The 25,180-nt window shown below is 37.5% G+C and overlaps 1 protein-coding gene and 1 non-coding gene across 3 annotated transcripts; both read left to right on the forward strand.

Moving 5' to 3' along the window:
• The first annotated feature begins 387 nt into the window (after positions 1 to 387).
• On the forward strand, positions 388 to 11,745 carry C9H5orf24 (chromosome 9 C5orf24 homolog). 2 transcript variants are annotated; one of them, XM_043912808.1, is made up of 2 exons: positions 388 to 738; positions 7,198 to 11,745. In XM_043912808.1, exon 2 carries the CDS (start codon positions 7,201 to 7,203, stop codon positions 7,765 to 7,767), a length of 567 nt encoding a protein of 188 aa, XP_043768743.1. In that variant the 5' UTR covers positions 388 to 738; positions 7,198 to 7,200; the 3' UTR covers positions 7,768 to 11,745. The 2 variants fall into 2 exon arrangements, with proteins under 2 accessions (XP_043768743.1, XP_043768744.1); XM_043912809.1 differs by lacking the exon at positions 388 to 738 and adding an exon at positions 812 to 1,242.
• An 8,820-nt stretch (positions 11,746 to 20,565) lies between these two features.
• LOC122701057 lies at positions 20,566 to 20,684 on the forward strand. Its single transcript, XR_006342908.1, has one exon. It is a non-coding gene; the product is annotated as a 5S ribosomal RNA (ribosomal RNA).
• The last annotated feature ends 4,496 nt before the right edge of the window (positions 20,685 to 25,180 follow it).

The raw sequence follows: 25,180 nt of genomic DNA on the forward strand, positions 1-25,180 counted from the left end.
CACCTCATTATTTGAATATTCCCCATTTTATTAATATTTGCAGGTGGAGACCTCACCCCGCCCATCCATAAGTAACTAAAAGGCTGGTCCTTTCAATGGACTTTGGGCAGCGCCTAGAACAATAAGGCAATCTTTTTGCCAACAGCAATTAAAAACACAAGTTTCTAGAACAAGGATGCTGGGTGCAAATCCTAGCTCCATCATTTATTAGTCCTCTAATTTGAAAAATGGGGTCAGTAATAGATCCAGTATCACTTCAGTGCGATAAAAGTCAACTTCACGAAGTTATTAGCCTTTGGAGAGCGCGATCTGCATCAGAGCCTAAGTAGCTGTGGCCTAAGCCCCGCCTCCTGCCCTCTTCTTGCCGCGCAAGCGCAGTCAGGCTCCCTGGGCTACTCTTCCCCAGGCTTGCGTGCTGGTCCTCGGCGGGAGATTGGGTCTCGCGTCGTGCGTGTGCGTGCGTGGTACTCGCGAGCTCGCGCACGCCGCACCTCGCTCTACGGGGCTGTGGCGGCCTCTTCCTCCTGCGTCCGGGGCAGATCTGTGAGCGGTGGCTGCGGTGGGAGCTGGGAACCAGCGTCCGCTTCGCCGCCAACGCCCTCGCTGCTTTTCCCTCCGTCTCGGGTTCTCAGCGCAGTATAGAGGCGTCGGGCTGGGAAAGGAGCGGCGCCAGCGGGAGGTTTCCAGCCGATGGGCAGCCCCTGGGCCCGCTGAGGGGCCGGGCTAGTAGCGGCTGAGGTAAATAGACGCGCGGGGGTTTGTCAGAAGGGCCGGGGGCAGAGTCTGGGCGGCGGGTGCTCGTGGAAAAGGCAAGGAGAAGGCCAGAATGAGGGCCTAGCCAGCTGGTGAGAAGAGGTCTCCGGCCCGCGTCTGAGAAGGGGCTCTGGCCTAGCCCGGAGCGAGAGGAGGGGCCCCGGTTTGTAGCCTGCTCTTCGCTGGGCTTGAAGCCATTATTGGGGGGAAATTCCTCTTGCGGCGGGGGGAGGGGTCACCCTTTCTTTTCTTCGAGAGGTCAGAATCACTTCTCCCCCCGCCACTTTAAATTAATGCCTGCCGACTTCGAGATGGACATCTAGATGGAGTAGCCTGTGACTTGTGCAGCTTGCAGAACTCCCGGTGCACGACGGCGGGCTATCAATTTTGATTATCAGAGGCTACACAGCCCTTTCTCTAGTGTGGGCGGGTATCTCCTGCAAAGTTGTTATTGCTGATACACTAAGAAATCGCTTTCGGGCACAACAGGTAATATATTTCTACACGTCTCTTGTCAAATAAGGATTCCGGCACCGGAGAAGCTGCGCAGTGGGGCACAATTAAGGAGGAGAAAGAAGACAAAGAAGGCCGTTATTTATGTTCTGTTCTAGTATCAAAACTTTCCGTGGTGGGGCAGAGTGCATGGCTACTGGCATTTGTTTTAGCCTTTGCTTAATAGATTTTCTGAGTGAAGTCGATCACAAATGGACTTTTATTTAGAATTATAAAATCGCCTGTGATTCTATATGGCTGTTACAAGCCAAATGGCATGAAATAAACCTCTGAGAATTATGTGTTTGCTCTTTAGAAGAGAGCGGAACTTGGATTTCTTAAAAGGACAATTTTCTCCATGTTTATAAATGAATACGTTCTGAAGTTACTAAAAATAGTTGTAGTTCTTTATGTTGGCAGTAATGACTGCTACATTCAGGAGAAGGAAAATGAATTGTTTCATAAAGAACAGCTCACGAAAAGACTTCCGGGGTTAAATGCACAGTAAAACAACTTCAGGGATGGCAAGTTTTAGCATATGCTTTAAGAATTCAAATTTAGGTGGTCCCGTGGCTAAGACTCCATGCTTTCAACTCACCGAGTCCAGTTCGATCCCTGGGCAGGGAATTAGTTCCTGTATGCCACAGCTGAGACCTGGAACAGCCCAACAAATATTTGAAAAAAGAGAATTCTAATTTAGTCATTGTTAAAATAATGTAGAAGCTGTTAGTTGATTCCCTTATATTCAGTGAACTATTTTAAAAGATTATTAACCTTTGCTAGTCTTCACAGTCTGGTTTTGTATTGTTGGATTTCATTCAGTTCAAACTTTCTAGAAATGTAGTAGTTATAGTAGTAGTTATTCTAACTCAATTAAGAAATGAGGCCTGCATTGCTTTCAGTGAACTCTTTACTATAGTATCCGACGAGTCAAGAAAGAACAGTTATCTGGTGAGCCCTGAGCTGGGACCAGGGAGGCATTATTAAGTGTACAATTAAAGCTTGAATGTGTACATACTATGTACAAACATATCAATTCAACATGCACCTACCACTGTATGTTTATGTGTATGACGATTGTGCACACAAGGATCTAATGATGCTGATTCCCATCTTAAAAAGTTGACTCCTGAAAGTAGAGAAGGATTGGTTTTAACTGTTTCTTTTTTTTAATTAACTATTTACATGGGTAACAGTCCTAGTAAATTTCTTTTCCAGCTTGTTAATTAGTTATTGAGTAAGGAGAGAATTGTACTGATTTTTTGGTGTTAGCAGGGAAGGAAAATATAGAGCCTTTCTAAACTAGCCTTTAGAAATCTTCTTTTAAGTAAGGATCTTGTTGTCTTAACTGGGATAAACAACTTTACTCCTGTCTGTTTTGTGTCCTGGTTCTTAGAATAGTGTTTTGCATGGAGTTGGCCCTCTACTAAAAATGAACCATATCAGAAGTAAATTAACGTGATACACACCGGGACTTCCCTGGTGGTCCAGTGGCTGGAACTCTGTGCTCCCAAAGCAGGGGGCCTAACTTCCATATCAGGTTGGGGAACTAGATCCCACATGCTGCAGCAACTAAGACTTCACATGCCACAACTAAGACCAGGAGCAGCCAGATAAATAAATGAAATATTAAAAAAGCATAATACAAACCAAATGCATACATTCCTGAGAAGATTAAAGGAGTTGAAGATGGGTGAATTTTTTTTTTTTGTCCATCTACTGTTTAAATGTTGTGTTTTTCTTCAGTGTTGGTTGAACGGTGTTGGTGTCTGAGTAAAGAATATATGGCAGAATCTTGCTTCTGAAAACCTAAACATAATGTAAGCTGAGACTATATATCATGATAGTGATGATAGATGATGAATGTTCTGATATATTAAGAGAAAATGAAGCTAAGGGAAGTAGGTCCAGAGGGAAGGTTTTGGTTAGTGATAGGAACTTAAAAGGCATGAACTATAAAACATTGCAACAGATTGTAGGAAAAAAACCATTTTCTCTTTTACTGGCAGTACTCTCTGTGGAAGAGGACTGGTACCTTTCTGGCTGTTTATACTAGAGCTTTCCAGCAGGGTGATTTCTGAATAATAAAATTGAAAAAGAAGTCACTTTGGGAATTCCCTGGTGGTCCAGTGGTTAAGATTCTGTGCTTTCACTGTGTGGCCCAAGCCACAAGGCATGACCAGAAAAAAGAAAGAAAAAGGGATCACTTTTTCTCTTACAATCTGCTCAGAGGTTAGTGTGTTTCTCTTTGTATTTGCATGTGGTCTCTAGTCCAATTTTATTGGCAATAAAATAGTATTTTGATTCCTATCTAAGTCCTGTGTATATTTCTCAATTAGTTTATAACTTGTAGGGGAGAGGAATGTGGTTGGTCTCTTCACAAATTTCACTGATGTTTTCAATTTGGAAAACAAATCTATTTGATTTAGATGTTGTAGATGTTATCAATAGAAAGGTTTTGTGGATATTTGAAGAGGTAGTAGTTTCAAGTTAAGCAAAGTAGCTATCGCTCAGTTGTGTCCGACTCTGCGACCACGTGGACTGTAGCCTACCAAGCTCCTCCATCCATGGGATTCTCCAGGCAAGAATAGTGGAGTGGGTTGCCATTTCCTTCTCCAGGGGATCTTCCCGACCCAGGGATTGAACCCGGGTCTCCCGCATTGGAAGCAGAGGCTTTAACCTCTGAGCCACCAGGGAAGTAGTAGCTTAAGAGTTGAATAAAAATTTTGACAGGAGTATTTTATTATTTATTTATTTATTTATTTATTTTTGGCTGCGTTGGGTCTTTGTACTCCAAGGCCAAATTTGCACAAGCTGGAATCAAGATTGCTGGGAGAAATATCAATAACCTCAGATATGCAGATGACACCACCCTTATGGCAGAGAGTGAAGAGGAACTGAAAAGCCTCTTGATGAAAGTGAAAGAGGAGAGTGAAAAAGTTGGCTTAAAGCTTAACATTCAGAAAACTAAGATCATGGCATCTGGTCCCATCACCTTATGGGAAATAGATGGGGAGACAGCAGAAACAGTGTCAGACTTTATTTTTTTGGGCTCCAAAATCACTGTGGATGGTGACTGCAGCCATGAAATTAAAAGACGCTTACTCCTTGGAAGGAAAGTTATGACCAACCTAGAGAGCATATTAAAAAGCAGAGACATTACTTTGCCAACAAAGGTCCATCTGGTCAAGGCTATGGTTTTTCCAGTGGTCATGTATGGATGTGAGAGTTGGACTGCAACGAAAGCTGAGTGCCGAAAAATGGATGCTTTTGAACTGTGGTGTTGGAGAAGACTGTTGAGAGTCCCTTGGACTGCAAGGAGATCCAACCAGTCCATTCTAAAGGAGATCAGTCCTGCGTGTTCATTGGAAGGACTGATGCTGAAGCTGAAACTCCAATACTTTGGCCACCTCATGCGAAGAGCTGACTCATTGGAAAAGACCCTGATGCTGGGAGGGATTGGGGGCAGGAGGAGAAGGGGACGAGAGAGGAGGAGATGGCTGGATGGCATCACCAACTCGATGGCCATGAGTTTAAGTAAACTTCGGGAGTTGTTGATGGACAGGGAGGCCTGGTGTGCTGCAATTCATGGCGTCGCAAAGAGTCGGACACGACTGAGCGACTGAACTGAACTGGGTCTTTGTTGCTTTTTCTAGTTGTGGCAAGAGAGAGGGCTCCTCTCTAGTTGCAGTGCCCAGACTTCTCATTGTGAAAAAGACTTCTCTTGTTGCCGAGCACAGGCTCTAGGGTGCGGGCTCAGTAGCTGTGATGCCCATGGCATTGGAATCTTCCTGAACCAGTGATCAAACCCTTGTCCCCTGCATTGGCAGGCAGATTCTTTATCACTGGACCACTAGGAAAGTCCTCAGCAGAAGTATTTTGAATTGACTTTTGTGTTTTCATTTTAGTGTAGCTGAGTGATTCTCATGATGGGTGGTAGATTTTGTCCCCCGCCGCCCGCCCCCCCCAAGAATATTTGGCAACGTCTGGAAAATATTTTGGTTGTCACAAATTGAAAGGGAAAAGAGGAGGGTACAGAAACTGACATCTAGGGAGTGCAGTGGGTAGAGGGCAGGGATGCTGCTAAGCATTTTAAAATGCACAGAACAGCCCCCCACCTTCACCCTAGCTAAAGAATTATCTGACTCAAATAATAATTGTGCCTATGAAGAAACCCTGTTGATTCGAAAGTCACATTATCTGAATTTGTATTTGGCTTTACTGTTTCCTAATGTGTGACCTGGCAAGTTGCTTGAAATTAAAATAGAGCTAATAGTATGTTTCTTATAAAGCTGAGTTGTAGTGATGATAGAGTTGAGATGTAGTGCCAAACTTATTACCTGGCACATAAAAAACTCAAAAACTGGTAACTTTCAGTTAATAGTATTACATTTGGAACATAGCTTGATGATCTCTTATTTCTCATCTGAAATTAGAATTTGAGCAAATGAAATGATAATTAATAACCTCCTTCTCATTATATGCTTGGGGAATGAGTTTGGAATTACTCCTTTTAATATTTGTGTTTAGCTCCGGTCTTGTTTAATGTTCTCAGATCCATAAGGCTTCTCCCATAAACAAGTAGCTTCTACTGTAAATGTTTTTCCTTCATAGTTAAGATTTTTAAGCTAGCTGGAAAATGGCTCTATATCTGTTGATTTTTAGCAAATATTTAGTAATGTAACTGAATTCAGTTCTTTGACTTGATTCCCATTTCCTTTTAGGTTTATGACTGAAATACATTTGCAGTGGTTTTGGCTCACATTAATTATATGTTCATAACTTCTTGGAGTAACTGTTTTCATAACTGGGGTTTTGGTGCAGTTTTACATTTATGAAAGGTACAGTCAAATGTCTAACAACTTGTGGCTGAACCTTCATAGACTTTTGCGACTCTTTCTAAATATGAATTAGAACCAATGTCTTTTTTTTTTTAACCTCATTGAAATATTGTAGTCTGTATAGATTCCCTTTTTCTGTGTTTCTAGATGGTGTGGCTATTTAGAGCTGACTTGTCATTGTGGCGGTCATATTACAGCCTTTAAATAAGATACAATTCACAGGGATGTTTCACAGACAAAATAGTCATTGGACTGTTAGTTACAGAGCTCTTATAAGGGGAAAAGGTTCATGTCATGTTTATCGCCAAGGGACAAAGCAGTGTTGCATATTCAGCATTTCGTCTTGATAACCACACTTTTAAAAGTATTGCATTATGATTGTTACACATATTTTTTAGTATAAGCCTCAGTTGTTTTATAAATGTTCACTTATTTTAGCTAATGGAAGCCTTTGTTTACCCTTTATGTTGGTGGTGCCTCCTGTTTGGATAGAGCAGTTTGAAAGGAGTCAGTACCTACGGCCAACAGATTGTGTTCTTTGCTTGGCACATTCTGTCCTTATACAATGTAACATACAGTCAGGATTTTGTATAAATAATAAATTATGATAATGCTGAGGAAGCATCCACCTTTGAAAACTGGCTGGATCAGAAGTATACATGGGGGAAATATAATGAAAGGCCAAAGGGAGACCTTCTACGAATGTTAAGGAAACTAAAGAAAAAAAAAAGTATCATGTTAATAACAGTTCTTATCCTTATTATCTTTTTTCGGACTTTCTAGAAAAGAAAAACCTACAAAATATAACAGATTTTGCATACACACTTTTCTAATTCCTATGCAGAAAACATTATGACTACTAAATCAGTACTGGTGTTAGTTATCTTGCATGGCATTTATGCTTACCGGCGATTAAATTGAGAAGAAAGAAGTATCTTTGAATCTGCTGATGTGTGTTTGTTTATAAGTGGTCTGGAGTCCTGCCTGTCAGCTAATTTTAGAGAGTCTGCATAGTTGTTGGGAGACTGACTGTTTTCCCACTAAATGCTGTCATTCAGATATATATTTGTATATGTGTATTTATGCATATTTGTCCTTTATTTTTTGGTAGAAAATGATGCATCCTGTTGCCAGCAGTAATCCAGCTTTTTGTGGGCCTGGCAAACCTTCCTGCCTCAATGAAGATGCCATGAGAGCTGCTGATCAGTTTGACATATATTCCTCCCAGCAAAACAAATACAGCCACACAGTCAGCCACAAACCAATGGTTTGTCAGAGGCAAGACCCGTTAAATGAGACACACTTGCAGACTGCAGGTGGCAGAAGCATAGAGATAAAAGATGAACTAAAGAAAAAGAAAAATCTCAACCGATCTGGTAAGCGTGGCCGGCCTTCAGGAACCACCAAATCAGCAGGATACCGGACCAGCACGGGCAGACCCCTGGGAACCACCAAAGCGGCTGGATTTAAAACAAGTCCAGGCAGACCTTTGGGTACAACTAAAGCTGCAGGATACAAAGTCAGCCCAGGGAGACCTCCAGGTAGCATTAAAGCTCTATCCCGTCTTGCCGATCTTGGCTATGGCTGTGGGACTGCTGCTTTTCCTTACCCTATGATACACGGTAGAGCTGTTCATGGGGTGGAGGAAACCAGCAGCGAAATCAAGCCACCCAATGAGTGAATGAGCAGGAAAGGAGGGCCAGGTTTAGAAGGAAGATTGTGAATAATCCCAAAGCTTCTTGGTTTTATTTCGACATACATGATATGGCCTGGGCTTTCCAAAGTTGTTTTCCCATTTGATTTTTTTTATCTGCTTTTGCTCAGAAACTGTCATATGCTGACAGATGCACTCAAGGCATAAGCAGTGGCTTTGTATTTGTACATAGGTTCAAGTGTAACACCCATCTAAATCGTTTTTGCTTTTCCTTTAGAGTCTTGGTTGTATCTCATTTCATTACTATTTTTTTGTCATTCTAAATGCTTTATGTGCTACACAGTTGAAACCATTATACCTATTAGTTTGTGAAGTTAGCTTACAATATAATAAAGATAATATCTAAGGTATTTTTAACTGATGGAACAAAGCAAAACTAATGATTCAGGATGACTTGAGGTCCTGGCTGGAGGGTTTTTTTGGTAACATTTATGTTCATGAAACAGGACACAGATATATGCTTTGGCATTTACATAGACTTCATATTTTAAAAATCTTATTTTTAATATTCTAGGTTTAAACAGTTTCTTATTTATTTATCTACATGGCATTAATTGATTTAACCATTATTCCTTTAAAAGTTCTTTAGCATTTGCCTTTCAGCCATGTTTAGGTTGTATATTTTTTAATTGCCTAAGAGCATGTATACCAAACACTACAAACAATTCATATTATCAAAAAACTTAAACTTTTTAATAAAAACTGCACATTACATTTTTGGTGAAATACAATGCATTCTGAGAATAGCATATTTAATATAATAGAAAAAGAAATATTCTTAAGGTCTGCATGTTGCTATAGTTAATACATTTTGCCTTTTATATACTTAGTTACAAAGCATTATGCTTAAAACACTGTTTAATAATCATTTATTAAAAAATATTTTTTAATTTTTTCTGATAAATTGTCCCATTGCATTAGCACTTACTGTGGTTTCAGGTCTATATCTACCAAAGGACAAAAATTGAATGGTAGACTGTAAAATTGGTACAAACAAGATGCAGTTTTCTGACTGTCGGAACCCAAATATTAAGAAATAGGAATCCATCTATGCATGAAACATGTAAGAAATATGTTGATTAGTTTAATTAAGAATCTCATCGTGGCTCTAGTGAGACCACTTCATCCAAAATAAATTTTTTTCCAACAGATTTTGCTTTAGAAGCAAGATAGATAGGAAAGAAAAAAAAACATTGGGAAGACATGTATAGAAGGGACAGAGGGATATCTCTTGTCCCTATTTTTGAAAGCAGTCTTCATTAATATACATTTTTATTCTGAGTTTGATCTAAATAGATTATTATTTGGATTTGGAATTGGAAAAAAAATTGGATTTTGGAAAAATCTAATTTGGATTTGGAAAAAAAAGTCCACTGAATTAAAGTTACTGTGTATGTATTTGTGAGCTTAAATGCCTTTGAAATTATAATGTAGGTTTGTAGGACCCCCAGATTTTTAAAATAATTAAAATTTCCAAAGGGCACATATTATGTTGTTTGGGTTTGCTCTCAGTTAATGCAAACTCTGGTTGCAAATGGATGTCATGTTTCATAACCTTTTTATCAGGAAAGAAGCAGCAAGCCTTCAGGTGTTCCAGTGATGCCTGACACAAAGAGCTGGACTTTATGCTGCTCTTTACAGTAAGAGGTGTTGCATTTTATGTGGGGACTGTGTGCGCACTGGCTTCTAAGACAGTGACCTCAACAATTTTAGCTTTGCACAAACCATAGAGAGCAATGTTGGATGACTACATAATTAGTTGTAACATTCTGGCAGCTAAATTGCTATAACAGTTTCTTCTTGCAGAAGCTTAAAATACAAACGTTTTAATATAAATCTACTTAGAACAGTATAACTTCTGACACACACAGATGCTTACATCTGTATTCATATGTTCATCCATCCACTTTTATTATGTATTGGTCATTCAGTTGTTTCTCAAGATGATGTTCAGCAGTTGGCTGCTTAGAAGTCCTTGTTTGAATTCCTGAAAGCAGTTGTTTAATTTACTGTTCTCCCATAGAATTACATATATCATAGTCAGGGGTTTGCCTGTGTATTGTGTTTTATGGTGTGCCCATTTGATGTTTCCCTTTCGGTTTTATTTTCTTTCCTGATTTTGTTACACATGCCCTTTCTCCTTGCGTTTTCCTACATTTGTTCCCCTCCCGTTTCTCCATCCTCCAGCACATCTTCTCAGTGGTGCTGTGCTGTGTGTCAGAAGATAAACAGGTGTATTATTGTATGATGAATCTTACATACAAGTTAATGAAATGGTGAGATCAACTAAAGGAAGTTATGTCCATAACAGTGTTTTATTAATAATCAGGAGCTAGTTCCAGGAAAAAAAGTGATTGGATAACCCCATTTAGAAAGCTGAATTTTCTGTTTTATGAGAAGTTACCTGGAGTATTAGATCTGTATGCTGAGGAGCATCTCCTTATTCTACTTCCTTTTCTCCTTGTGAACAGTTTATTGGTGCCATGTTGAAGAGAAAGACATCTAAGTGATAACATGAATGAAGTCTTAACATAGAAAATATTTTTACTTCTCTACAAAGACTATGTTGTGCATCTTTTGTAACACTGTCTCTTGTCATGATAAACACTGAAATAGCATGTTAAATAATTCCTTATACTTTAATATAATCAGTTGGGGGAAACTGGCTTTCCCCCCCCCTCCCCCACTGTATACTTGTTCCTTGAAAGGTAAATTGCTAATTTTATATTGTGTAATTCTGTTCTTCACAAAATAGGTTTCACTATTCTATATTTAAAATGTTGGTCAGAAAGTGATCTGCTATTCAAGTAAGTTTGCTTTACTTTTTTCTTTAAAAAATATTTTAACATGCCTTATTTATTCTTATATCAACATATTAGGAGCTAATACAGATGAAATTTTCATTTTTTGACAGATATAACTTTGCATAACTAATCTTTAGTGTGGGATGATTTTGATACTATCTTTGGAGTTTTGCACTGGATATTAAAAAAAATTAGCACAGTGTCTTGAAAAAAAAAGTATCTGTTAATTTTAAATATTTGGAGATGTTTTAAAAATCAGTGTTTCAGTTTTACTAAAAACTTCTTTATATTTTTTATTTACTTTTTAAAAGAAACATCTGTTAAGGTAGTAAAGGTAATATTAATTCCAAACTGATGGTTGTGTGAATTTACATGTATTTTTTCATGAGATAAGTAACTTTTTTTTTAAATTAAGGAGCAAAAGAAATGATCTGGATCCATTTATTAGGTTAAAGGTGACTCATACAATGTAGGAAAAGCCAGTGTATGAGCTAAATGAAAAAAAAAACAACAGCGAACTTTTATATTCTAAGAAGCTTTAAAAGAACAATTCAGGGGATGTTGACAATAACTGCTACTCTGTCAGTCATTGTCTATATATGCAGTAAGATTTTATGATCCCTTTATAGTAAAACATAAGAATTCACAACAGTTGTTCTAAAACATTTTTTTCCCTTTGACATAAGATGTTTTGATGCTATTATGTTTTTCTCTTTATTATATCTTAACTATATGCTGTTAAACTCTAGGATGTATCTAAATCTTTCCTTTGCTTTCTCCCCTTACTCCCCCCAAGTAGATAAATCTGTTCTCTCACATATAATGTATTTAATTTTGGAAAATTTAATGCTACAGTAAATCAAGTATGTGATTTATAGTAATCAGACCACTTTAATTCTTTTAGTTTCACAGATTCATTTTTCCACAGATAATTATGGAGAAAACAGTTACCAGTTAACTGATATAAGCACGCTGTCCTCTGCTGTAAAAAGTCTGAATAGATACTGTATATGTTTTTATGTCCATGAACTTGAGCTACTCGTGTGCAATTATGTGTATGGGAATGGAGTAGTGCTCATGATTTGTATCTACATCATCATATGGATGTATATTTATTAATAAAGTCATTACTTTAAAACCAGCTGTGTTTACTACTCTATTTCTTAGCAGAGTATTTTCCAAGTAGGGTAATTATAAATGGTAAAACTGGGGACTTCCCAGGCAGTCCAGTGGTTAAGACTCTGCTTCCACTGTGTGCAGGCGTGGGTTAGTTCAAGTGGGTGTGGGTTCGATCCCTGGTTAGGGAACTAAGATCTCACATGCTGTGCAGCACAGCTGAAAAAGTAAAAAAAATAAGTAAATGCTAAAACCTCTTTTATGATTGGTAATTCTTTATTTTCGTTGGGTTGTGATTCCTAAAATCTGCCTTTCTGTATTTTTTGTTTTTTTCAAAATAGTAATTATTTATATATTTCTAATGTAAACGTCTAATCTATAAATGAATCTCCTTCTAATTATCAAGATACTTCAGACTAATGGTTCTCATAAAAGCTTAATTTTTTTCTTTTTTGTCTGCACCATATAGTGTGTAGGATCTTAGTTCCCCGACCAGGGATCAAACCTATGCCCCCCACTCTGGGAACTCAGAGTCTTAACCACTGGGCTGCCAGGAAGTCCCTAAAGGCTTAAATTTATATGTGATTGATCCTTTTAATTTAAAGAGTTTAGATATTAAACATGGCTCATTTTTTAGTGTTAACCTTAGGGATAGCAGCATGTGTGTCAAATATTGGAGATATAAAAAGAAAAATACTTTATCCTAATTATTGGAATACATAGTTACCTTTTCCACTTTCTCCTAATCTTGGAGATCATCTGGAACAGAGGTTGGTAGACTAAGATACACTGCCTGTTTTTGGACTCAACCTTGCCCATTTGTTTACAAGTTGTCTCTGGCTGCTTTTGACTAGAATACCAGAGTTGAATTGTTGTGATGTAAGTCCTGCAAAGTCTAAATTATTTACTGATTATTTCCCTCTGTTACAGAAAAAGTTTGCTCACCCCCTTATCTAAGAAGGATAAATTGGAGTAGGAAACAACAGATACAATTTGAAACTGAATTTCAGAATCCAAGCAAGTGATGGCTTTTTGTTTTTTCTGGCCGCACTGAGTGGCCTGTGGAACTTAGCTGACCAGTCGAACCTGCACCCCCTGCCGTAAAAGCACAGAATCAACCCCTGGATCACCAGGGAAGTCCAGTGATGGCTTTTTAAAAAATTCTTCAGATTACATTTAGAAGTGATTTTATGTATACTTTTGCTCAAGTCATTGAAGTCCTTTTACTTGTAATGTGTTGTTTATTAGGTATACTATTCCACATCTAGGAAAAGATTCCCACACCATCATAGTGTGGATCATTTACTGTGGCCCAAAGGATCACTTATTTACTGTTCACCAACAATTATAGTTTTACCACTTTTCGTATAGCTCTTTGTATAGTTTTATAATAAAAAATTCATTTGTCCATTGTGTTTGTATTCGCCAAAATTCTCATTGCCTGGCAGGTTGTCAGCAAATCAGTATCCTATTCAGTTGAAAAAGTCATCTAATTGAAAATTTGTAGGTTGAAGAGAAGACAGTCTGCATTCACTACCTAGACCTGGAGTTTATGCCATGAATATTAGTAATATACTTGTGGTTTTTATTCCAACAGTTGCCAGAGTGAGAATCATGAACAACCCTTGGAAAATATAAAGCAATTGACATTTGATGGTTTTATAGCAAAAGAATCTTAGATATTGGTACAAATATTTACAGTGTTGTTGCTAGGCATATGAGAATGAAAGTGGAGCCGTTGGCACCATACATTTTCCTTTTTTAAGCACCCAGATTTCAGTTTTCTGGGTTGATAAGCATTTCATCATCAGAATATCATTTGTGTTTTAAGATATGCATCACAGATACATTGTGAAATAAAAGGTACTTTTAATACCTGATTTCTCTAAGATTATCAGAGTGGCAGAGGTGAAGTGACTTAAGTTCTTTGGTAAGCTGTTAGCAAATGTAGGTACACTGTAGTGTGGCCTTTTTGATGATACCACGGGAAGAGGTTACACACTTAAAGGAAACTTGAAGCTGTTTCAAAGTCAGTGCCAAGTAAAAATCTTCACTAAAAAACAAAGTACAAAAGCCTACTGGAGTGAAAGTATAGTGGGTACAGTAATAATGGCTTCTTAGTACATCCTTTCCATAAAAAATACATGATTTATTTCATTAAACCATTTCAGTTCTACTGAAGATGCTAAATGAGTTAGAATATCCCTTTACTGGTAAGAAAACTTGAATCCCAGAGAGGTTAAGTAATTTACCCAGAGTCATGACACCCAGTAAGTGATGAGTCAGCATTTGAACCTGTCTAGAACTGGAGCTCTTAAAATTCTACTCACCTCTGGATAAGTTTAAAGCTGGTGTTCTGGTTTTAGTAGTAGGTGTTTTTGTGCTGGCCCTGAAATAGATAAATGTGACTATGGAATTCTAATACATTTGTTTTATTGCGTTGCCAGCAGCTAAAATTCTTTTCTGAGAACCTAAGAGCTCTTAAAGCAGTTTATTTACCAGGAGAGTGACAGGGACTTTTTGTTGTTTTTTAAATTTTCTCTGTCATTTTCCTCACGATCCTTTAAAAATCTTTATAAAGTTTTTAAATCTTCAAAAATCTTTTTAAGATCTTCATTCTTTTAGGCAGTTTATTTTCATATGAGCGTGGTATGTTTTTATAAGAATCTGCCCATTTTTTCTTTGACCTGCCTAGTGTTGGTTTGTGACCTCTGAAGCTGGATTGTGGTCTGTTGTCTATCATTTGCCCCATTACCCTTGGCCTAACATTTTTTTTGGATAAGTTGCATGTAGAATGGCAGTCACCCTAGTTGCTACCCTAGCTGCACGTTACCTACGGGCACCACAGACAGAAGTTCCTTTTCCTTGTCTTTTTCATTTTGTTTTTACTTGTTGATTTTATTAATTTGTCTCAAATAAATGTGAGTTCTTTCTCATTAAGGAAGATATTTTTAACTAGTTTCAAAAATTTCTATTTTCTGTATTTATATGACCCTGGGTTCATCATAAATTTTTTACATTGGAATTTTTAATCTTTATTACGTCTATGTCATTTTTCTGAAAATCTGAAGTCTCCCATTTCATCTGCCTCTCTGTATGCTGTGTATTAGGCCTTATGGTTGTGAAAGTAGTAACAAAGAGACCCCAAAATGCAATGGCTCTGATAAAGCATATTTCTCACCACTTAAGTGTCCTGTGCTGTCCTCCATCCATTCTTTCAAAGACCTGGGTTCTCATTTTGCCATTTTCAAAACAAGTCTTCTGAGATAACTCAGTTGCTTTCATTTTAGCCCCTGAAGGAATGGCCTTTGGAAATCTAAGCTGTAAGTTGTATAACTTCTTACGTTCTTTTGACTGTAGGTTGATCACAGGAATACATACAGCCTTAAGAGGCATTGGGAAATGTAGTCTCTACTTGAGAAACCAGGTCTAGTTACGCAAGAAGAGAATGGATTTTAGTGCAACATCCCTATAGGTGAGTAAAGGGCTGAGGTTGGAGTAGAATTAAGAAGTAAAAATCCTACAGATTACAGGAAACCAAATTGAGAGTTTTGAAGCTAGTTTAAATCATTATTAGCTGTCATTTTAAAAAAAACTGTTAATTTACTGAAAATCAGCATGCCGTCATTGAGCCAAACACTCTTCTGAGTACACTAGACTACTGCTTTGTGTCTAATGAAAGATTTGGATAATTAGAAAGTTATAAAATATGATGAATAGTATTTCTGAGACAAATGAAGGAGGCTATGAGAATACTCAAAATGATGTTTTAAGTTGAGAGCTGAAAGATGAGTACAGATTGGTGTGAGAGGAGGAGAGTATTAGACACAGGAAAAACAACATGTGCACACATACACATATATGTAAAGCCTGGAAAACAACTTATTGTGTATGGTAAGTGGGGAGTGGTGAACAAGGGCTGAGAGGAGATGAAATGGACCAGATCATAGAAGAGCCCAGACAATCAATTTTAAGAGTTTCTTTTTTTTTTTTAAGACAATGGTGAGCCATTAGAAAGTTTTAAATAAGGAAATGGCACTCCTAGTTTAGGTTGGCTTGGAGGAGGAGAAATCAGAGGCAAGCACAGTGGTAAAATCTCATCTGGGTGAGATACTCTGATTAAGATCGGGCAATGGGAAAGAGAAGTGGACAGGTTATGACCTAAAACAGGCGTAAAACTTGGTATCATTAATGAGGGAAAGAGAGGAGTGACATAGGATTAAGTAGGCTACGGAGCATGAGAGTTTGTGTGTGTGCACATGCACACATAGGAGACATGGTTAGGTAGAGTATTGTTGTATAGTCACTAAGTTGTATCCTAGTCTTTTGTGACCTCATGGACTATAGCCCGCCAGGCTTCTCTGTCCGTGGGATTTCCCAGGCAAGAATACTGGAGTGGGTTGCCATTTCCTTCTCTGGGAGATCTTCCTGACCCAGGGATCAAACCCACATCTCTTTCATTGGCAGGTAGATTCTTTACCACTGAGCATCCAAGCCAAGTACATATGACAAATTAAGATGGCCTCTGCCTATACCGAGCTGTTAATATAGCTCAAGATGTATCCCTCTGTAGATGATAGAAAATACTGTTTTTATTGTTGGTGGAAGGTGTGAGGCTAAAAGGAACTGCTCTTTTTTTTTTTTTTTAATTAAAGGATAGTTGATATATTAGTTTCAGGTGTACAACATAATGATTTGATATTTGTATATATTGTGAAATGGTCATTATACCAAGTCTAGCTAACATATATCACCATACGTAGCTGCAGAATTCTTTTTTTTTTCTTGTGATGAGAACTTTTAAGATCTAGCAGCTTTCAAATACGCAATTGTTGTTTAGTCACTGTGTTTGTGTCCCACTCTGCCCACCTGGCTCCTCTGTGGGATTTTCCAGACAAGAACACTGGAGTGGGTTGCCATTTCCTTCTGCAGGGGATCTTCCTGACCCAGGGATTGAACCCATGTCTCCTGCGTTGGCAGGCAGATTCTTTACCACTGAGCCACCAGTACAGTAGTAATAGCTATAGTCACCATGTTACACATTGCATCTCCATGAATTACTTATTTTATAACCTAAAGTTTGTACCTTTTGACACCACTTACCCATTTAGCGGACACCCTACCCCCCACCAATCTGTTGCATACCAATCTGTTCTCTGTAAGCTTGGTTTTGGTTTTATAGATTCCATTTAAAGCTGAGATCGTACAGTATTTGTCTGTCTGACTTATTTCACTTAGCTTAACACCCCAGGGATCCATCCATGTTGTTGCAGATGGCAAGATACTCTTTTTTTATGATTGAATAATATTTCTGTATATAGATAAACATATAGGTACCTATTTCAATATATCATTTTTTCTTTATCTGTTCTGTTGATGAACTCTTAGGTTGTGTACATATCTTGGCCATTGTAAATAATGCTGCAAAGATCATGGGAGTGCTAGTGTTTTCATTTTCTTTGGATAAATACCCAACGTGGATTTGTGAGATCACATGGTAGTTTCTATTTTTAATTTTTTGAGGAACCTCTGCACTATTTTCCATAGTGGCTGCGCCAATTTACGTTCCCGATGACAGTACCCAAGGGTTCCCTTTTCTCCACATCCTCTCCATTGCTTGTTATTTCTTGTCCTTATGATAATAGCCATTCTAACAGGTGTGAGGACCACTTTTGAACATAAAGAATTTATTATATTTTAGGTTAAAATAAGCCATTTTAATTAGCCCTTTCCCCAGCTTTGAACTGGCCTAATAAATTCAGCAACCTTAGTAACTTTTGAGCATCTCCTCTACATTGTATTAAGAGCAGCTCACATGCTGAGCAGGACACAAGTCCCTTTCCTCTAGGAACCCATATTAGAAAACAAATGCTTTAATATGTAGAACATAAACGATGTAATGCGGGGTTTTTTTGTTCTGAATTGATATTTTAACATGCTTTATCTCTCAAATTAGCTACTTAATTTTAGCACAGAGCCAGTGAAACTCCAACCCATCTGCTTAGTCCTAAGCTCTTTAGGCTTGTTTTGGAGGAATTTCGACAGAAAAACTGGTTATTGTGCTTATTCTCTATAAGCTCAGAAGTATCAGATAATCCTGAAATAAGCCATAGTGGAAAAAATTAAGAAAAAGTATGTATGTATAACTAAATCACTTTGTTGTGCACTAGCAATCAGCACAACATTGTAGATCAACTATACTTCAATAGAAAGTAAATTAATAAAAAGAAGTATCAGATGAGAGGTCATTCATAAGTTGTGACGACTCTGGCTTTTAAATCATGTTCAGGGCTACTTACATGGCTGTTGTGCTTCCTGTGTCACATAAAGAAACAAATAATAACTACAAAGTGTCATGCATCTTCAGTATGCCAGGTGCCGAATGGCTGATAACCGAAACTGATTTTTTTTTTTTTTTTGAGTAGCTGTGGACCTATAACAAAAACAACACACACACAAGAAGAGTTTGTAAAAATTCTGTATATTTATTTATTTTTAAAATTTTGTTGGGACTTCCCTGGTGGTTCAGTGGTTAAGGATCTACCTTCCAATGAAGGGCGTGTGGGCTTGATTCTTGGTTGGCGAACTAAGATCCCATATGCCATAGGGCAGCTAAGTGCACCCGCCGCAACTGCTGAGCCCAAGAACCACCCTGGCAAGCCTGTGCACCACGGTTAGAGAGAAGCCTTCACTGCAGTGAAATATCCTGTGTGCCACAGCTAAAACCTGACGCAGCCATAAATACATAATTTTTAAAAATTTTTTGAAATTACAATCTTAGACAAAACTTAATAAAACTAAGAGTATAATCACTGTCCATGTGGCTGTCAACAAGCTTTAGTAATTAAAAATTCAAGACCTATTTTTAAAAAAATCTGTATCCCTACCACTCTCTTTCCCCCTCAATATTGAAGCAAGTTCTCCAAATCATGTCTTCCTAAAAATATTTCAATACATATATCTAAAACTGATATAAAACACATACACATGATAGCATTATTACACCTTAATAATTCCAAGATATCACCAAATAGCCAACAGTGTTAAAATTGTACTAATTTGGGAATTTTCTGTTGGTTCAGTGGGTAGGACTCCGTGCTTCCACTGTCTAGGGCCCAGATTCAGTTCCTGGTTGGGGAACTAAAATCCTGCAAGCTGCATAGCACAGCCAAAAAAAAAATTTTTCTCCTAATTTTCCAATAATTATTTTAAAAATTATTTAATTGCTGTCTCTTTATTGAAGTATAATTTACATATCAAAACATTTCACTCATTTTAAGTATACAGTTCACCCATTTTAAGTACATTTACAGTGAAGTAAAGAATGATTTTGATGCTATCTTTGAAGTTGCACTGGATTTTTTTTTAAACTTTTTATCTTATATTGGAGTATAGCCAATTAACAATACTGTTATAGTTTCAGGTGGACAGCAAAGAGACTCAGCTATACATGTATCCAATCTCCCCCAAACTCCTCTCCCATCCAGGCTGCCACATGATATTGAGCAGAGTTCCCTGTGCTATACAGAAGACCTTGTTGGTTATCCATTTTAAATATAGCAGTGTGTACATGTTGATCCCAAACTCCCTAACTATCCCTTCCCCTGATCCTTCCCCCACTGGCAACCATAAGTTCATTATCTAAATCCATGAATCTGTTTCTATTCCGTAAAGAAATTAATTTGTACAATTTTTTTTAGATTCTGCATATAAGGAATGTCATATGATATTTTTCCTTCTCTCTCTGACTGACTTTACTCAGTATGAAACTCTCTACGTCCATCCATGTTGCTGCAAATGGCATTATTTCATTCTTTTTAATGGCTGAGTAATATTCCATTGTATATAAGTACCACATCCTCTTTATCCATTCCTCTGTCCTTGGACATTTAGGTTGCTTCCATGTCTTGGGTGTTGTAAACAGTGCTTCAATGTACATTGGGATGCATGTATCCTTTCAGACCATTTTTTTCTCTGGATATATGCCCAGGAGTGGGATTGCAGGGTTATATAGTAGCCCTATTTTTAGTTTTTAAAGGAACTTCCATACTCTTCCCCAGAGTGGCTATACCAATGTACATTCTCATCAGTAGTGTAGGAGGGTTCCCTTTTCTCCACACCTCTCCAGCATTTATTATTTGTAGATTTTTTTGATGAGGGCTAGTCTAACCTGTGTGATGCAGTACCTCATAGCTTTGATTTGCATTTCTCTAATATAATTAGTAATGTTGAGCATCTTGTCATGTGCTTCTTGGCTATCTGTCTTCTTTGGAGAAATGTCTCTTTAGATCTTCTGCCCAGTTTTTAATTGGGTTGTTTGTTTTTTGATATTGAACTGCCTGAGCTGTTTGTATATTTTGGAGATTAATCCCTTTTTGGTCACTTTGTTTGTAGATATTTTCTCCCATTCTGTGGGTTGTCTTTCTGTTTTGTTTATGATTTCCTTTGCTGTGCAAAACCTGTTCAGTTTAATTAGGTCTCATTTGTTTTTTTTTTTTTTTTTGGTTTTATTTTCATTACTCTAGGAGGTGGAGCAAGATATTGCTGTGGTTTATATCAGAGAGTGTTCTGCTTTTGTTTGTAATAACTTTGTTTTTAATTTAACTTAATGTAATTTAAATTTTTTGGCTGTGCCATGCAGCATGTGGGATCTTAGTTCCCTCTCCAGGAATGAAACATGTGCCCCCTGCAGTGGAAGCCCAGAGTCCTAACCACTGGATCTTCAGGCAAGTCCTGGAATAACTTTAAATGGAGTAAAATCTGTGAAATATTGAATCACTATGTTGTGCACCTGAAACTAAGATAATGTTGTAAATCAACTACATTTTAGTTAAAAACAAAAGCAGTCTATGGCCATACCACCCTGAACACACCTGATCTCATCTGATCTCGGAAGCTAAGTAGGGTTGGGCCTGGTTAGTACTTGGATGGGAGGCCGCATGGGAATACCAGATACTGTAGACTAATAATTTTTAAAAAAGCAAACAAAGAAATCATACTTATTTGGAGATAGTATTGAAGTGTGAACTCTTTAAAGGAGTCTATTAAAAGTTCCTTTATTCCATTTTAGCAACAGAGGGTGAGCATGAGCTCTTCGCTGGTCACTTGCTGAGGATACTGGAGACTTCTGAGCCCTGCATTCTCAGTATTGGTTGGCTGCTTTGACCTAAATGAGCCTCATTGTAGAGACAGCAGGACCTAACCTGGTTGATAGCATAGTAAGAACACTCAGTTCATGAAATGATAGGGAAGCTAGTCAGTCATGATTTCTCTACTTCCAAATAGAAACAGAATCATTGACATAATTTTGATCCATTAAAAGTTTAAAAAGCTTTTTTTTTTTTTAATCAGTATGAAGGCATGGATTCTAATGTGTATCATGCATCTTCTTCTATTGAAATTACTCATTTTTATGCTCAAATTGTTCCATCTTTGACTGGTAGGAGCTAGTTTGACTCCTCGATCATTTTGGCATAACCCTAGTATCTTCATCTATTTTCTTGCATTTTGATGTGACAAGATGTCCCAGACTCACAAAAAGAGATCTTTTGACTTAGCAAGGCATATTGGGAAATGGTGTGTTGTACCTTGAATTTTAGAATGTATGGGTTTTGAAAGAATTTTCTTCACTTTCCAGAATTGCTATTTTACAAAATATTTAAACTGAAAGAATCCTTACAATGATACTATTACTTAAAAAAATTTTTTTTTTATAAACAAAGGATATTTAAAGAAAGATAGGTGGAATGAGCAAGGAAAACAAAGAAAACAGGACATTAGCTTGAAGTACAACATCTGGCTTGAGATCTGTTCCCAGTAAATTTTAGGGTATCCCTTTGAGCAGACTTCAGAAGTGTGAATGAAATTTGGCTAAGCATATCACTTTTGTTTTCAAATTATAGTCCTCCGCACACAGATGTCTTACTGCACAATTGCCAGTTTCCTGCTCTCCTAAAGCATCCTCTAAATGTTTTTCTCTCTCCCCTTCACCTCTGCCACAGCACCCCACATCAGCTTCTCAGTGAAAAGTATTTGGATACAGATTTATTCTCTTCATGGCATTTGACAAAGCAATATTTTTTGTTGCAATTTGCTTATATGAAGCTAGATATTGTTGATCTAGCCTTTGTGAAAAGTTTGAACCATGATTTGGAATAGATACATTGACTACTGGTAAAGTGTTGTTCCAAGGCCCTCACTGGCTATTTCAGTAACTTTATTTATTTCATCTTCCTGGTTTGGTATTTGTAATATGTTACTTTTTTCTTCCTTTCTATGTTTGTAGTAAAACACATTGGATTTAGAGATAGACCTGGGTTTGAGTCCATGAACAGCCACTCATTAGTTTATGACCTTTCCCAAGTTGTTGCTTATTCTTTCTAAGCCTCAGAAATGGGTTTGTAGTGAGAATTAAATGAGAATAATGCATTTGGGTAATTGGCATCCCGACAGTTTAATTTGGGATTCAAATTCAAGCTCCTTTATTTACTGTGGGAACTTAGGCTACTTACTTACTCTTTTATTTTCATTTAAAAAATGCATGTCATGTCTATATCAGGGACATTGCAAGAATAATATAGGATATATGACCAAACTAAAATATTTAACCCACCACCTGACACATTTTAGTATGAGAATTTTAACTTTTGTTATATATTCTGAAAGGCCTTTTAACATGAAAGTATCTTAATAAAATGAGAGAAGATGCTGGACATTTTAATCTGTAAAACGCCCATTGATTTGGGTATTTTTTTATTTGAATTAGCAGAACATCAGGCGATATCATAAGATAGTCCTTTAACTTTTATGTTATCTGAAGGTTATCTGGAGTTGTGAATGGATCAGAGAAAGAAAAACAACATCAATTGATGCACAGTTGTTTTTTTTGTTTGTTTGTTTTGCCACACAGCTTTAGGGATCTTATTTTCCCTGTGAAAGTGAAGTAGCTCAGTTGTGTCCGACTCTTTGCAACCCCGTGGACTGTAGCCTACCAGGCTCCTCCCTCCATAGGATTCTCCAGGCAAGAATACTGGAGTGGGTTGCCATTTCCTTCTCCAGAGGATTTTCTCGACCCAGGGATCAAACCTGGGTCTCTCGCATTGCGGGCAGACGCTTTAACCTCTGAGCCACCAGGGAAGCCCTTACCAGGGATCAAACCTGCAACCTCAGTCATGAAAGCACGGAGCCCTAACCACTGGACCACCGGGGAATTCCCTGCACAGTTATTCTTGCTTGGAAGACTTGTCTGTAAGGATAATTTCAAAACTTGAATGATTTTACCTTCGTTCTTAAGAATTGCATGTACTGATTTTTTTTGTTTGTTTGCTTTTTAAAAGACTGAAATATAGTAATTGATGTACAATACTACATAAGGTTCAAGTGTACAACATAGTAATTCACAATTTTTAAAGGTTATACTCCATTTATAGTTATTATAAAATATTGGCTATCTTCCCTGTTTTGAACAGTATGTCCCGTAGCTTGTTTATTTTATACTAGTTTGTACCTCTTAAGCCCCTACCCCTACTGTGCCCTTCTCTCCTCCCCTCCCCACTGATAACCACTAGTTTGTACTATTTGTGACTATTTTTCCATTTTGTTATATTCACTAGTTTATTTTTTAGATTCCACATATAAGTGACAGCATATGATACTTGTTTTTCTTTGTCTGACATATTTCACTTAGCATAATACCCTTCAAATCCATCTATCTTGTTGCAAATGGCAGAATTTCATTCTTTTTTATGGCTTTTTTTTTTTTTTTTTAGTATTCCACTGTATACATATACACTGCATCTTCTTTATCCATTTGTCTATTGATGGACACTTAGGTTGCTTCTTTATCTTGGCAACTATAAATAATACTGCTAGGAACTTTGAGGGGCATGTATCTTTTCAAATTAGTGTTTTTGTTTTTTTCAGATATATATCCAGGAGTGGAATTTCAGTGTCATATGGTAGTTCTATTTCTAGTTTTTTGAGAAACTTCCATACTGTTTTCCATAGTGGCTGCTCCAGTTTACATTCCTATCAATAGTGTATGAGCATTCTCTCTTTTCCACATCCATGCCAACATTTGTGGTCTTTTTGATGATAGCCATCCTGTCAGGTGTGGGGTGATATCCCATTATGATTTCAATTTGCATTTCTCTGATGATTATGATGTTGAGTATCTTTTCATGTGCCTGTTGGTCATCAGTATGTCTTTGGAGAAATGTCTGTTCATGTCTTCTGTACATTTTTTAATTGGATTGTTTGTTTCTTGATGTTGAGTTCTATGAACTGTTTTTATATTTGGGATATTAATCCCTTACCAGACATATTATAAGCAAATATTTTCTCCCATTCAGTAGGTTCTGATGGTTTCCTTTACTGTGCAAAAGCTTTTAAGTCTAATTAGGTCCCATTTGTTTTATTTTTTTTCCTTTAAGAGACAGATCCAAAAAAAATTGCTCTGATTTATGTCACAGATTTTTTTAGCATGTGCTGTTTTTAAAACAAAAGATATATAGCCTGTTGCCTTTTTTTTTTTTTTTAAGTTGTGCAATGTGGCTTGTAGGATCTTAGTTCCTTGACCAGTGATTGAACCCAAGGCCATGATACTAAAAACCCTGAGTCTTAACCTTGGACTGCCAGGAAACTCCCTGTCCTTTTTCATAGTCACCATTTTGTGATGTCAGTTTTAATATTTTGAAGATAATATTAGTGAATCAGTATCTCCAAATGCTACATCGGGTATAGTATCAAACGCAGTAAGTTGAATCATAATTTATGGATTTCTTTATTGCTTGAAGATTTGGCATTTCCTAAACAGAACTTCTCAAATGTGTTGTAAGCTCAAGTGCATCTGAAAAAAATCAGATTCAATGAGTGGAAAGGGGAATGAAGAACATATTAGGTAAGTAGGTAATTGACCATTAGGTAATGGCTTGGATAGGTATTTTGTATGTTATTTTTTTATTATTTATAACATCAAGTATTAATATAGGAATTCACACCTTATTAGTTGTGACAAGCCAGCGTCCAAAATGGCTCCTAGTGATCCTTACTTTCTGGCATTTATGTCCTTGTGTAGTCCCATCCTAAACGTACGTGGTAAGATGTATAGCCAACAGGATATTACAGAAATGATGTGTGATTTCAGAGTCTAGGACATAAAGGACTGCAGCTTTATCATTGTTCTTTTGGATCACTTGGTCTGGGGGAAGCCATCTGTCATGTCATTAGAACATAGAAACTGTCCTATGGAGAGATCTACATGATTAAGAACTGAGCCTTCCTGCCAACAGTCATTGTCAAGTTGCCATCTTGGAAGCAGATCTTCCAGCCCCAGTCAAGCCCACAAATAACCGTAGCCCAAGCCAGCATCCTGACTGCAACTGTATGACAGATCCTGAACCAGAACAGCACAGCTAAGCCCCTTCTGAATTCCTGACCCACATAAATGGTATGATATGATA

Source organism: Cervus elaphus, chromosome 9, assembly GCF_910594005.1.
Source record: "Cervus elaphus chromosome 9, mCerEla1.1, whole genome shotgun sequence".
In the NCBI taxonomy this organism is placed as follows: Eukaryota; Metazoa; Chordata; class Mammalia; order Artiodactyla; family Cervidae; genus Cervus; species Cervus elaphus.

Coding starts and splice junctions, on each gene's coding strand:
- C9H5orf24 (XM_043912808.1), top strand. CDS start 7,201: ATGATGCATCCTGTTGCCAGCAGTAATCCAGCTTTTTGTGGGCCTGGC.